At 42.3% G+C, this 15,319-nt stretch overlaps 1 protein-coding gene across 1 annotated transcript in view; it reads left to right on the forward strand.

Annotated features, from left to right (window-relative positions):
• The window catches only part of LOC106594467 (uncharacterized), a 61,208-nt gene that overhangs the window by 10,718 nt on the left and 35,171 nt on the right, over positions 1 to 15,319 (forward strand). The window contains exons 6-19 of the mRNA XM_082978224.1: positions 3,159 to 3,332; positions 3,612 to 3,785; positions 4,514 to 4,687; positions 4,767 to 4,940; positions 5,202 to 5,375; positions 6,135 to 6,181; positions 6,318 to 6,873; positions 8,958 to 9,004; positions 9,630 to 9,667; positions 10,394 to 10,458; positions 10,591 to 10,805; positions 10,992 to 11,248; positions 11,490 to 11,624; positions 11,752 to 11,884. Coding sequence (XP_082834350.1) covers positions 3,159 to 3,332; positions 3,612 to 3,785; positions 4,514 to 4,687; positions 4,767 to 4,940; positions 5,202 to 5,375; positions 6,135 to 6,181; positions 6,318 to 6,873; positions 8,958 to 9,004; positions 9,630 to 9,667; positions 10,394 to 10,458; positions 10,591 to 10,805; positions 10,992 to 11,248; positions 11,490 to 11,624; positions 11,752 to 11,884 — 2,363 coding nt within the window. The remainder of the gene's footprint in view (positions 1 to 3,158; positions 3,333 to 3,611; positions 3,786 to 4,513; positions 4,688 to 4,766; positions 4,941 to 5,201; positions 5,376 to 6,134; positions 6,182 to 6,317; positions 6,874 to 8,957; positions 9,005 to 9,629; positions 9,668 to 10,393; positions 10,459 to 10,590; positions 10,806 to 10,991; positions 11,249 to 11,489; positions 11,625 to 11,751; positions 11,885 to 15,319) is intronic.

Genomic DNA, 15,319 nt, shown 5'->3' on the forward strand with positions numbered 1-15,319 from the left:
ATCAAAAGCGGCACTAAGATCTAGGAGCACGAGGACAGATGCAGAGCCTCGGTCTGACGTCATTAAAAGGTCATTTACCACCTTCACAAGTGCAGTCTCAGTGCTATGATGGGGTCTAAAACCAGACTGAAGCGTTTCGTATACATTGTTTGTCTTCAGGAAGGCAGTCAGTTGCTGTGCAACAGCTTTTTCTAAAATTTTGGAGAGGAATGGAAGATTCGATATAGGCCGATAGTTTTTTATAATTTCTGGATCAAGATTCGGCTTTTTCAAGAGAGGCTTTATTACTGCCACTTTTAGTGAGCTTGGTACACATCCGGTGGATAGAGAGCCGTTTATTATGTTCAACATAGGAGGGCCAAGCACAGGAAGCAGCTCTTTCAGTAGTTTAGTTGGAATAGGGTCCAGTATGCAGCTTGAGGGTTTGGAGGCCATGATTATTTTCATCATTGCGTCAAGAGATATAGTACTAAAACACTTTAGTATCTCCCTTGATCCTAGGTCCTGGCAGAGTTGTGCAGACTCAGGACAATGGAGCTTTGGAGGAATACCCAGATTTAAAGAGGAGTCTGTAATTTGCTTTCTAATGATCATGATCTTTTCCTCAAAGAAGTTCATAAATTTATTACTGCTGAAGTGAAAGCCATCCTCCATTTGCGAAGGCTGCTTTTTAGTTAGCTTTGCGACAGTATCAAAAATAAATTTCGGATTGTTCTTATTTTCCTCAATTAAGTTGGAAAAATAGGATGATCGAGCAGCAGTAAGGGCTCTTCGATACTGCACGGTACTGTCTTTCCAAGCTAGTCGGAAGACTTCCAGTTTGGTGTGGCGCCATTTCCGTTCCAATTTTCTGGAAGCTTGCTTCAGAGCTCGTGTATTTTCTGTATACCAGGGAGCTAGTTTCTTATGACAGATGTTTTTAGTTTTTAGGGGTGCAACTGCATCTAGGGTATTGCGCAAGGTTAAATTGAGTTCCTCGGTTAGGTGGTTAACTGATTTTTGTCCTCTGACGTCCTTGGGTAGGCAGAGGCAGTCTGGAAGGGCATCAAGGAATCTTTGGGTTGTCTGAGAATTTATAGCACGACTTTTAATGCTCCTTGGTTGGGGTCTGAGCAGATTATTTGTTGCAATTGCAAACGTAATAAAATGGTGGTCCGATAGTCCAGGATTATGAGGAAAAACATTTAGATCCACAACATTTATTCCATGGGACAAAACTAGGTCCAGAGTATGACTGTGGCAGTGAGTAGGTCCAGAGACATGTTGGACAAAACCCACTGAGTCGATGATGGCTCCGAAAGCCTTTTGGAGTGGGTCTGTGGACTTTTCCATGTGAATGTTAAAGTCACCAAAAATTAGAATATTATCTGCTATGACTACAAGATCCGATAGGAATTCAGGGAACTCAGTGAGGAACACTGCATTTGGCCCAGGAGGCCTATAAACAGTAGCTATAAAAAGTGAGTGAGTAGGCTGCATAGATTTCATGACTAGAAGCTCAAAAGACGAAAACGTCATTGTTGTTTTTTTTTTTGTAAATTGAAATTTGCTATCGTAAATGTTAGCAACACCTCCGCCTTTGCCGGATGCACGGGGGGTATGGTCACTAGTGTAACCAGGGGGTGAGGCCTCATTTAACACAGTAAATTCATCAGGCTTAAGCCATGTTTCAGTCAGGCAAATCACATCAAGATTATGATCAGTGATTAGTTCATTGACTATAACTGCCTTGGAAGTGAGGGATCTAACATTAAGTAACCCAATTTTGAGATGTGAGGTATCACAATCTCTTTCAATAATGGCAGGAATGGAGGAGGTCTTTATACTAGTGAGATTGCTAAAGCGAACACCGCCATTTTTAATTTTGCCCAACCTAGATCGAGGCACAGACACGGTCTCAATGGGGAAAGCTGAGCTGACTACACTGACTGTGCTAGTGGCAGACTCCACTAAGCTGGCAGGCTGGCTAACAGCCTGCTGCCTGGCCTGCACCCTATTTCATTGTGGAGCTAGAGGAGTTAGAGCCCTGTCTATGTTCGTAGATAAGATGAGAGCACCCCTCCAGCTAGGATGGAGTCCGTCACTCCTCAACAGGCCAGGCTTGGTCCTGTTTGTGGGTGAGTCCCAGAAAGAGGGCCAATTATCTACAAATTCTATCTTTTGGGAGGGGCAGAAAACAGTTTTCAACCAGCGATTGAGTTGTGAGACTCTGCTGTAGAGCTCATCACTCCCCCTAACTGGGAGGGGGCCAGAGACAATTAATCGATGCCGACACATCTTTCTAGCTGATTTACACGCTGAAGCTATGTTGCGCTTGGTGACCTCTGACTGTTTCATCCTAACATCGTTGGTGCCGACGTGGATAACAATATCTCTATACTCTCTACACTCGCCAGTTTTAGCTTTAGCCAGCACCGTCTTTAGATTAGCCTTAACGTCGGTAGCCCTGCCCCCTGGTAAACAGTGTATGATCGCTGGATGATTAGTTTTAAGTCTAATACTGCGGGTAATGGAGTCGCCAATGACTAGGGTTTTCAATTTGTCAGAGCTAATGGTGGGAGCCGTCGGCGTCTCAGACCCCACAACGGGAGGAGTAGAGACCAGAGAAGTCTCGGCCTCCGACTCCGACTCGCTTAATGGGGAGAACCGGTTGAAAGTTTCTGTCGGCTGAATAAGCGACACCGGTTGAGCATTCCTACAGCGTTTCCCTCCAGAAGCCATGAGAAAGATGTCCGGCTGCGGGGACCGTGCGAGGGGGTTTATACTAACGTTACTATCTGTACTTACTGGTGGCACAGACGCTGTTTCATCCTTTCCTACACTGAAATTACCCTTGCCTAACGATCGCGTCTGAAGCTGGGCTTGCAGCACAGCTATCCTTGCCGTAAGGCGATCGTTCTCCTGTATATTATAAGTACAACGACTGCAATTAGAAGGCATCATGTTAATGTTACTTAGCTTCGGCTGTTTGAAGTCCTGACGAACCATGTCCAGATAAAACCTCCGGGGTGAAAAAGTTGAATGAAAAAAGTTGAGTGAGGGAAAAAGTAAAAATATACGGTAATGAAAAAGTAAAAAACCGTCAGGTATCAAAGTAAGATCGGCAACAAAAACGCACAGCAGCGTAAACAGGTCTGCAAGTTGTCTCCTCTCTCCAGACTGGATGGCTGTAAACTCACATATAAATCCTGTGAGGCTCTGGCCTCAGCTCTGCAGACACCAAACTCCCCCCTGAGAGAACTGGACCTCAGCTACAATGACCTGGAAGACAGAGGAGTGGAGCTGCTTTGTGTTGGACTAACCAGTCCACTCTGCAACATACAGACACTAGTGTGAGTTAAATATCTTCAGTATCCACTGTCTTTATAGTGTTTATATATTTATAGTAATTAGGTGTTATTATGTTTTTAACATTATTTGAACATCTTGGTAAATATGCAGAAAGATACATGAAATGTGATAAATATATGAAACTAAGGTTAAATATCTTGAGTGAGTTAGTATGTTTTTAACATAGTCTAGTCATGTCCTTCTGTTATTGTCTTAATGCATCTCATTATTCTTAAAGCTTTGCATATTTAACAGTGTGTCGACATATCTCCTCTCTCCAGACTGGCTGGCTGTAAACTCACATATGAATCCTGTGAGACTCTGGCCTCAGCTCTGCAGACACCAAACTCCCCCCTGAGAGAACTGGACCTCAGCTACAATGACCTGGGAGACAGAGGAGTGGAGCTGCTCTGTGTTGGACTAACCAGTCCACTCCGCAACATACAGACACTAATGTGAGTTAAATAACTTCAGTATCCACTGTCTTTATAGTGTTTATATATTTGTAGTTATTATGTTAACATTATTTTAAAATCTTGGTAAATATGCAGAAACATTCATCAAATGTGATAAATATATCAAACTAAGGTTAAATATATTGAGTGAGTTAGTTAGTGTGTTTTTAGTAAAATATATAAACTATTGGGACCAAGACTTAAAAAGAACTGATATTGGTCACAAGATGGAGGGAATGTTGGAACATAACTAACAAAATTAAAGTTAGCAAAAATATATGATTAATCCAGTATAAACTAATGTATAGAGTTTATTACACGAGACAAAATTAACAAATGCTACAGCAGAACAACAGAGTCATGTCTTAAGTGTAGAACTAACAATGAGTCAATAATTTATGCTTTCTGGGAATGCTATAATTCCAAAAGTTATGGGCGGAGTTAGAAGTTGTCTGTCAGAAGTATTACAATGGAAACACACTTTTAATCCGTCTGTCTGCATATTTCATGACATGGCATATGGGGGGTGTAGAGACCCAATGAGCTGGATGATTCTCTTCTCATCACTCATCTTGTAAAAACATATACTACAAATATATGAAAATATGAAAATGGTTGTAAAAAGTTAACATTTGTTAATAATGTGTCCTTCTGTTATTGTCTTAATGCATCTCATTATTCTTAATGTTTTGCATATTTAACAGTGTCGATATATCTCCTCTCTCCAGACTGGATCACTGTAACCTCACATATGAATCCTGTGAGGCTCTGGCCTCAGCTCTGCAGACACCAAACTCCCCCCTGAGAGAACTGGACCTCAGCTACAATGACCTGGAAGACAGAGGAGTGGAGCTGCTCTGTGTTGGCCTAACCAGTCCACTCCGCAACATACAGACACTAGTGTGAGTTAAATATCTTCAGTATGAGTTATTATGTGGATGTTTTAAACATGTGTTAATCATGTGCTCTTCTGCCCTCTAGTCTAGGTCAGTGTGGTTTGACAGAGGGTTGCTGTTCAGTTCTGGCCTCAGTCCTGAGTTCACCCAACTCACAACTGAAACAACTGGAGCTGAGAGACAATGACCTGCAGGACTCAGGAGTTACACTGCTGTCTGCTGGACTGGAGGATCCAGACTGTAAACTACACACACTGGGGTAAGTACAGCTGTTTCAGTCAGGTCTGTACTGAGCTGAGTTACACTGCTGTCTGCTGGACTGGAGGATCCAGACTGTAAACTACACACACTGGGGTAAGTACAGCTGTTTCAGTCAGGTCAGTACTGAGCTTAGTAAAACAAATACTCTGAAAATCTGACGTTTCTTCACAATGTTTGTGTCATGGACAAATGTATGGGTGTCCTACAAGATGATTGACACCAGTACACCAACCTAGACAGCTGTTGTGTCTCTCTGTAGGCTGTCTGGCTGTCTGGTCACAGAGGAGGGCTGTGCTGCTCTGTCTTCAGCTCTGAGGTCAAACCCCTCCCACCTGAAAGAGCTGGACCTGAGCTACAATCACCCAGGAGACTCTGCAGGGGGACTGCTTTCAGCTGCTCTGGTGGATCCCACATATAAACTGATGAAGCTGAAGTAAGTCAGAATAGATGTCCTAATAGTGTGAGCAGTGGTTGTGTCATATGTAGTGTAGTAGGTTCAGTAACATGAGGACATGATGGTAGAATTAAGGGGAAGTTTACTCAGCAGGCTGAGCACTCCAACACAGCATACATCATCACTACATGAATACTCTTCTTCTGCATCTCTGATATCCTGTTGGAATTGTACTCCGCTCTGTATGCAGTAGGTAGGATAGAATACCTGTTTGTCTCTAGTAATGAATTGTACTCTGTTCTGTATGCAGTAGGTAGGATATAATACCTGTATGTCTCTAGTAATGAATTGTAGTCTGTTCTGTATGCAGTAGGTAGGATAGAATACCTGTATGTCTCTAGTAATGAATTGTACTCCGTTCTGTATGCAGTAGGTAGGATAGAATACCTGTATGTCTCTAGTAATGAATTGTACTCTGTTCTGTATGCAGTAGGTAGGATAAAATACCTGTATGTCTCTAGTAATGAATTGTACTCTGTTCTGTATGCAGTAGGTAGGATAGAGTACCTGTATGTCTCTAGTAATGAATTGTACTCCGTTCTGTATGCAGTAGGTAGGATAGAATACCTGTATGTCTCTAGTAATGAATTGTACTCCGTTCTGTATGCAGTAGGTAGGATAGAATACCTGTATGTCTCTAGTAATGAACTTGGATAGTGCACCAGAACACAACAATATGGTTTAAATGTTGACTGCTTTATTAGGTCTTTGTCAGTCAATAACCTGTTTCTCCTACAGTGTGGATCATGGTGGAGAGTGCAGGCTCAAATCAGGGCTGAGGAAATGTACGTCTCTTCAATCCTAATTAACTGCATATTCAGAACTATAGTATCATAGTAACTAATCAATACTTGTTCTGTAACTACAAAACAACATTTTATATGAAGATGTGGTTTGATTAAACTCTCCTTTTGTCTACAGATGCCTGTCATCTCACCCTGGACCCAAATACAGTAAACCCAAACCTGATACTGTCTGAGGGGAACAGTAAGGTGACACGGGTGGAAGAGATGCAGCATTATGAAGACCATCCAGACAGATTTGACTGTAGCCCCCATGTTCTCTGCAGAGAAGGCTTATCTGGGTGTCCTTATTACTGGGAGGTGGAGATGGATGATGGCATGATTGACATTGGTGTGGTGTACAAAGGAATGAAGAGGAAGGGACGGGGGAGAGACAGTTTGATTGGAGCCAATAGGAAGTCCTGGTGTTTAGTGTGCTCTTATAGTGGTTCCACATTTTACCATGATGAAGTCTGGAGATCCATCTCTGGTCCTGTTCCTAACAGAGTTGGAGTGTATCTGGACTGGCCAGCTGGTACTTTGTCCTTCTATTGTGTGTCCTCCTCTGGTACACTGACACACCTTTACACAGAACACACCACGTTTACTGAACCCCTCTATCCTGGGTTTGGGGTTTACTCCTCCTCAGTGACCTCAGTGACCCTGTGTCAGATTGATGACCAACACATTCAAAGGTGAGTCATAGCAGTGTTTTATATCATAGCAGTGTTTTATATTCCTCTGGAATCATTACTATAATTTGATTATTGTTGATGTGTTTTATTAACCCCCTGAAGTCGATTGGCCCAGTGGTGTGTCAATCTAAGTAACATAATAAAATAATCCCCATCGGGCTCCCGAGTGCTTGAGGCATCACTACAGATCCGGGTTCGATCCCGGGCTGTGCCGAAGCCGGGCGGACCAGTAGACCCGTGAGGCGGCCATAATTGTCCCAGCGTTGTCTGGGTTAGGGGAGGGTTTGGCTGGCTGGGATGTCCTTGTCCCATCACGCTCTAGCGACTCCTTGTGGTGGCTGAGCGCATGAACGCTGACTTCGGTCGCCAGCTGTACGGTGTTTCCTCTGACAAATTGGGGCGGCTGGCTTCCGGGTTAAACAGGCAGTGTGTCGAGAAGCAGTGGTACGGCTGGCTTCCGGGTTAAGCAGGCATTGTGTCAAGAAGCTGTCAAGGCTTTCGGAAGGATCGGACCAATACGCAGCGTGATCGTAGTTCCACATCTTTTATTAAATAGTGAAAGTAATGCTATAAACAATAAACTTGGAATACAAAATAAGAAAGCCGTGACGCAGAGCAGGCGTACACTACTCACAAAATATAATCACCCACAAACACCAGTGACACAAACATCAACTTAAATATGGCCTCCAATTAGAGACAACGACAACCGGCTTCCTCTAATTGGAGGTCATGCCAACCAAAACTAATCTAGAAATACAAAAAACTAGAAACTAAACATAGAAATACAAAAACAGACAAACACCCCCTGTCACGCCCTGACCTACTCTACCATAGAAAATAACAACTTACTATGGTCAGGACGTGACAGAAGCAGTAGTGCGGCTGGCTTCCGGGTTAAACAGGCAGTGTGTCAAGAAGCAGTGGTGCGGCTGGCTAGCTCTCGACCTTCGCCACTCGCGATTCCGTACTGTAACTACCAATTGGATATTATGAAATTGGGGAGAGAAATGGGTAAAAAGTACATCTGTGTTTTAATCCACTGCATCCACAGTGAAAAGTGGCAGAGCTAGTCAGTTAGATTAGTAGTAGTTAGATTAGTAGTAGTTAGATTAGTAGTAGAAATGGAAGGTGGCATAGCTAGTCAGTTAGATTAGTAGTAGTTAAATTAGTAGTACTTAGATTAGTAGTAGTTAGATTAGTAGTAGAGGTGAAAGGTGGCAGAGCTAGTCAGTTAGATTAGTAGTAGTTAGATTAGTAGGGTGTTTTGTCAGGGGACTCATCTGAAGTCAGAACCATCGATGTGCCAACTTCTGTTTGTAGCGTCCGAACCGGTTTGGCTACAAAATCATCTGACCCCACAATGGAAAGGGGAGATTCTCACGAACACAATGGTGTTCTTGTCACGCCCTGACCTGAGAGAGTCATTTTTCTCTGTTTGGTTAGGTCAGGGTGTGACATGGGGTGGGCATTCTATGTGTTGTATGTCTATGTTGTTTTTTCTTTATTGGCCGAGTATGGTTTCCAATCAGAGGCAGCTGTCTTTCGTTGTCTCTGATTGGGAATCATACTTAGGCAGCCTTTTCCCCACCTGTGTTTGTGGGTTATTATTCTTTCCGTGTGTGTACGCCACAGTTGCGTTACGTTTCTTGCTGTTTACCTAATTGTTAATTGTTTTGTTTCGGTTTTCTTCAAATAAAGATGTGGAATTACCGGCACGCTGCGCCTTGGCTCATATATGACAGGGAGTTTGAAGATAGAGAACGTGACAGTTCTCCATGTGAAGCTAGTATTGTCACTAACCCCCAAAAGAGGTTAAATACTGGATGTGTAAAAAATATTTCCTAAACTTTCTTATATCTCATACACTTCAAAACTTTACATGACTGTATTCTAGGAATGTGTTATTCAATGTGTTTTGATTAGTAGTGTGTTCTGTTGGACCTACAGACAGTTAGATTAGTAGTAGTGGTGTGTTTTAATGTGTTCTGTTGGACCTACAGACAGACTGTATGTATGCTAAATAAAGCCTTTATAAGTTGTATTTAGTTTAATCACTGACTATTCTTCTGCTTTACCAACAGCAGAGACCATGGTGGAGAGAGTTGTATCAAGCCTGGACCTGAGACATGTGAGTGTTAACTGATAATTGTTTTTAAATCAATATGATTAAAGTGTTCATTATTCTTGATTCCCAGGCAAGGAACACAATCATCATCTATTTGGTCAAAACAAACTTAAAGGTAGAGTCAGCGATATGACGTTGATGCACAAAGTAAACAGCATAGTGGGTCAATTTCTACAACAACTAAGAGCATTGTAGCGCAAGGCTAAACTTCTCCACTGTTTTGGTCCCGTGGCTACCACTCTGTAAGAGAGTGAAGAGAACCCTTGCACATGGGCAGATACTGTGTGTGACTGTGTGAGAGAGAAGTCAGGCATCTTGCTCATCACAATATCTGTGGTGCTGCTCGTACATCATCATTTAGCTGACTCTACCTTTAAGCTCTCATCCTAGGATCTACCAGAAATCAGGCCCCCAACATCTACAAAACATGGACCAGAACGATGTTGTTTCCTGCTTCCACAAACATTAATTAATATAACACTAATGTCAGATTATGGTATGCTAATGAGTGTACATTCTGAGACTGTTGATCACTTATATTCATTTTTATTACAAGTCTAATTAATCATTATTAATTCATTATTGCATGAGATTGTCCATTTTAAATAACAACTACTTTTGACTTCAGGGATTCCTCAGAGCTGTAAGACTTGTGACCATGTTGAGGTAAGTCATAATGTAAATTCTTACTTTTACATACCTGCAGGAGTCAGGCACAGTCTCAAAGCCAGTTGTGTACTGACCAACCATTCATACTGGGATATAGACAGTCCTGTGTTCTGCTTTAGTAATATAAACACAGTCTCAAAGCCAGGTGTGTACTGACCAACCATTCATACTGGGTTATAGACAGTCCTGTGTTCTGCTTTAGTAATATAAACACAGTCTCAAAGCCAGGTGTGTACTGACCAACCATTCATACTGGGATATAGACAGTCCTGTGTTCTGCTTTAGTAATATAAACACAGTCTCAAAGCCAGGTGTGTACTGACCAACCATTCATACTGGGATATAGACAGTCCTGTGTTCTGCTTTAGTAATATAAACACAGTCTCAAAGCCAGGTGTGTACTGACCAACCATTCATACTGGGATATAGACAGTCCTGTGTTCTGCTTGTAGTCATGCAGGATTTTAGCTGTTGTCATATTTTGTCATTAGACAGTTTAATTGATAAATCACCAGCATTCCATGTAACATTGAATAAATACATTAGATTAGTTACTTTGGTTAATGGGCCAGTTTCCCAGACACAGATTAAGTCTAGTCCTGGACCTTATAGAACTTTCTATTGAAACTTCCATTGAGCATGCTTTTTAGTCCAGCACTAGACTCAATCTGTGTCCTGGAAACAGGCCCCATATGTATTACTGACATGCTTGTCCTTGTTCAGGACTCCACACACTGGCTTCAGATTGAACCCTTGACTTCCACTGTCCAGGGAGTGACAATGTTCAGGTAAAATAGCTACTTTTAACATTTCATTCCACTTGCTAGTGTATTTCCCCATTACCTTTGGGAATAGTCTTCTAATCCAACCTCTCCATTTGACCATTGACCCTCTCTACCATATCTTGTTGTTGCCCTCAGACACAGGACACCCAAAGGGAGTTATGAGTGCACAGTGTCTGGGCTCCGCTGGCTGTGTGAGAGAGATGTCATTCTGAAGTATCACTTCAGGAACTGGGAACCCTACAGTCACCTTCTGAAAGACATGCTGTACACACAAGGTGGTCCATTGCTGGACATCACTATGGAGTTAGGTGAACTGGAGGAAGTTCATCTGCCACACTGTGTCTGTTTAGGTAAAACCATATAGAAATAGTATTCAGAAAGACATTTCCATGTAACTGAGTTTCACTTCCTGAATTAATTAATTAACTATTCTGGGAGTTTGAGTTTACTGTGATCTGGTACTGCATATTCTTTGTGTTTTAGTTGGATGAATAATACAATATTTGTCTCTGTCTCCTTTTTATTGTGTTGTTCAGGAACCAACCCTTCCCTGAGGAATGAGATGAAGATTCTTCATGTTGAGGAACATGGAGTGTCTTTAGAGGAAGTGCATGAGGTCACCAGATTCCATGCTAAGATTCTCCATCCCAAGTTCTCACTTATCTCTGTTATACTGAGATTACTTTCTTTGAACGTAGATGTCCACTGTGACGTGGTTCTCTATATGGCAGTAAAAAGGTCAACAGTCATTTCAAGGCTGTACCTGCTCCTCAGAAACTCCAGTCAGAAAGAGGTGAGGCACTTTCATTGAAGTGACAACAGTATGTTGAAACTTACTGAAGGAAATCTGATAGTTTGTTGAAAATCTCTAGATTACAAAGACAACATGCAGCTCTGTGAGAAATCTATTTCTGTTGTAACATTCATTAATACAATAAAAACTATGACTAACATTGGTTTCTCAGTGAGCTGCAAGTTGTGTGAATTACGAGACCACATTGTTCTGACTGACTACTACGCTGCTCATTTTGTAGGCTGTTCAGGAACGGGAGAAAAATCAGGTGTCCAAAGGATTTTCAGAATTCGTCCTGTCAAGTCCAAACGGGTCCTTAAAGCTGAACAGTTGGTTTGCACTCAAGAATCCCCACTCCACTTCCATTAATCCAGAGGTGCAGTTTTATCAGGCTGAGGACATGAATCTGTCATATTGTATATGAATAACTGGAATATCATTCTATTTCACTATTTCTCTCTCTCTCTGTTGTCTCAATCGTTGCACCATATGGCCTTCTACAGAAGATTCAGCTGTTACCTGCAGACACCACACCAAGCTGTTGTAAGATGATTATGAGAAACACAGGGGTTGACATTGAGATGGAGTTAATCGGTGATGATGAGAGGACTGTATGGAGAGAGATGGTACCAATAGGTAGGAGAATATGTCAATCATAACTGTTATTTTCTGACCGATGCTATTTAGAGTGGTATAACCTATTTTTGTTTCTTTCAGATGAATTCATCACTGAAACCCATTCAACCAGTAAGTAAACATGAGAGATACAAACCAATGACTTGAGGGTCAGTCAACATGGTTTACTGTAGGACCTGGACAAGTCCTGATTATAAAAGACTGTCTTCAAGAACAATGACATCTCCTCCAGGACTTGATGTAGATTAGCCTGGTTCTGAATGACCCAATGACATCTCCTCCAGGACTTGATGTAGATGAGCCTGGTTCTGAATGACCCAATGACATCTCCTCCAGGACTTGATGTAGATTAGCCTGGTTCTGAATGCTCCAGACTGTTTTTCTGTGAAACTGAATATGAATGAAACAGTAGTGGTGTGATGTGTTCATTGATGCAGGTCGTTATTGTTATAGAATATGTTCTTAGTGCAAAGATTCAATAATACAATTTAGACTTTTATTGTAGGTCACTTTGAAAGAAGTCTGTTTCTAAATGTCTGAAATGTGAATGAACAAATGTAGTTATTTTGTAACCTGACTCTCTCAGGTGTTGTGTTGTGGGCAGGAGGTCCGACTGAGAGCAGTCTGACTGGTTCTCCAGAGCAGCAGCTGCGTTCTGTAAGGACAGAGTTTGTGAAACGAGTATCAGGACCTGTCCTGGATGGTCTGCTGGATGGACTCCTGCAACAAACAGTCATCAACCAGGAGGAAATGGAGTCAGTGAGGGTGATAGCTGAGAGGGCAGAGAAGGCACGAGTCATCATCGACATGGTGTTGAGAAAAGGAAATGAGTCAAGTTCCAGGATGATCAACCTTCTTGGGGAGCTGGACCCCTGTCTTTGGTCACAGCCTCAGATCAACAGTTGTAGTCAACCCCTGGGTGTGGGGAGACAAGGCAGAATAGACAGGCAGGATGGTTCAACATGTTCTTGCTGTCTGTTGCTTTAATTCAGGCTCCCAAAAATGTACAGAAAATGTCAATCAAACATGACCACTATAATAGCAATAAACTTACAGAAGGACCAACCACACAGCCTCTCTCCTTCTGCAGCCTCCTGGAAGTGTGGATCTTCTAGCAGGAGGGTCAGTCAGTCCTCCACTAGGTACCTAGCTGGACCCCTATCTAGCAGGAGGGTCAGTCAGTCCTCCACTAGGTACCTAGCTGGACCCCTATCTAGCAGGAGGGTCAGTCAGTCCTCCACTAGGTACCTAGCTGGACTACTATCTAGCAGGAAGGTCAGTCAGTCCTACACACATTCAACATAAATGTATTTGATGAATATATTGTACAGTGTTGACCTGTTAGAGTTTCATGAGAGAGGCTGAATATCAACACAACCACCTCAGTCTATCAGCAGCTTTCCTGTTAGAGGTTCATGAGAGAGACTGAAAATCAACACAACCACCTCAGTCTATCAGCAGTTTTCTCAGTGAGAGCCTCACGTCTGGAACACATTGACCATTGAAGAACATATAAGGAGCTGTGTAACCTGTCACTCCTTTACCAATGACTTGAGAGTGGCTGAAGGACATATACGGAGCTGTGTAACCTGTCACTCCTTTACCAATGACTTGAGAGTGGCTGAAGGACATATAAGGAGCTGTGTAACCTGTCACCTCTTTACCAATGACTTGAGAGTGTCTGAAGGACATATAAGGAGCTGTGTAACCTGTCACTCCTTTACCAATATCTTGAAAGTGGCTGAAGGACAATCAGACCCCATCTATACACAATGATTTACTAAATGTTTTTTAATGTTGTATTTTTTATGTTTATCTACCTGCCCAGGGACTACAGTTGAAAACTAACTAGCTGGCTAAATCTGGCACATTTAAAGAAATGTCGATTGATGTGCAGTATCCCAGTCAAATACATGTAATACATTCTGTGTGTGTATATCTATGTATGTTAGTAGGTCTCTGATTACTGTTAGTTCAATGTAACATCATATACTATACATTATAATCAGTCTGTTTTGGGTTCTGCAGAATCATTGTATATCATTGGTTACCCATCCTATCATGTTACCACACAGATGTGACTGTCTAGCTCAGCAGTTCCCAACCTTTTCCATTCTGGAGACCATCAAATCACTGTTAAAAGCTCTTGAGGACCACCATTCACGGAGTCGCTGATATTTTTCCACATCAAATATATTGCCGTTCAAATTCTGTCAATACATGTGAATGTAACAAGGCCTGTAATGGTCTATTATTATCAAACTATTTGCATTATGAAAAGGAATGTAAAATTGCTTATAATACCATTAATACTCCTAACTGTTATTATTTTTGAATAATAAAATACTACAATCTAAAAATAATTGTGGACCAGCTGCACCACCCCCAGGGACCACAGGTTGTGAACCACTTGTCTAGAGTCCTTCTGCCAAACCTGGTTGTTGTGTCACACTGCCCCCTCCTGGTTACACTGCAAAACATCACCTAATTAAAACAAAGGAAATAAAAAAATAACAGCACTTTTACTAGTTAGAATGTTAACTTATAGGCTGAATACTGGTATTAAGTGTTTGAAGACTTTACATGACATAAATATCAACAAATAAACCTGTAGGTGTTGAATCCGCCCACTGTGTTGAAACAGGAAGTCCATTTATAAGGAAGTAGTTGAGGAAAGGGTTTCTTTCTTATTATACGTTGACATTTATTAACAGCATTAATAGTAATGATAACTAGATAGCTGTCATGGTAACAGCAGTAATACAAATAACAAAACATTATTTATAATGCTTCTATTCATAATAACAATAATAATAACTATTAATAGTATTATTATAATAATAATACATTTAGAGTTTATTAGTCACATGGACAAGGGCAGGGTAAGAGTCTGTTGGGGGCAGGATGAGAGTCTGTTGGGTGGTGGGCAGGGTAAGAGTCTGTTGGGTGGTGGGGGCAGGGTAAGAGTGTTGGGTGGTGGGGGCAGGGTAAGAGTCTGTTGGGTGGGGAGGGAAGGGTAAGAGTCTGTTGGGTGGTGGGGGCAGGGTAAGAGTCTGTTGGGTGGTGGGGGCAGGGTAAGATTCTGTTGGGTGGGGAGGGAAGGGTAAGAGTCTGTTGGGTGGTGGGCAGGGTAAGAGTCTGTTGGGTGGTGGGGGCAGGGTAAGAGTCTGTTGGGTGGTGGTGGGGCAGGGTAAGAGTCTGTTGGGTGGTGGGGCAGGGTAAGAGTCTGTTGGGTGGTGGGGGCAGGGTAAGACTCTGTTGGGTGGTGGGGGCAGGATATACGTCTGTTGGGTGGGGAGGGTAGGGTAAGAGTCTGTTGGGTGGTGGGGACAAGGTAAGAGTCTGTTGGGTTGTGGGTGCAGGGTAAGAGTCTGTTGGGTGGTGGGGACAAGGTAAGAGTCTGTTGGGTGGTGGGGGCAGGGTAAGAGTCTGTTG

The sequence above is a fragment of the Salmo salar genome, chromosome 08, assembly GCF_965601325.2.
Source record: "Salmo salar chromosome 08, fSalSal1, whole genome shotgun sequence".
Lineage (NCBI taxonomy): Eukaryota > Metazoa > Chordata > Actinopteri > Salmoniformes > Salmonidae > Salmo > Salmo salar.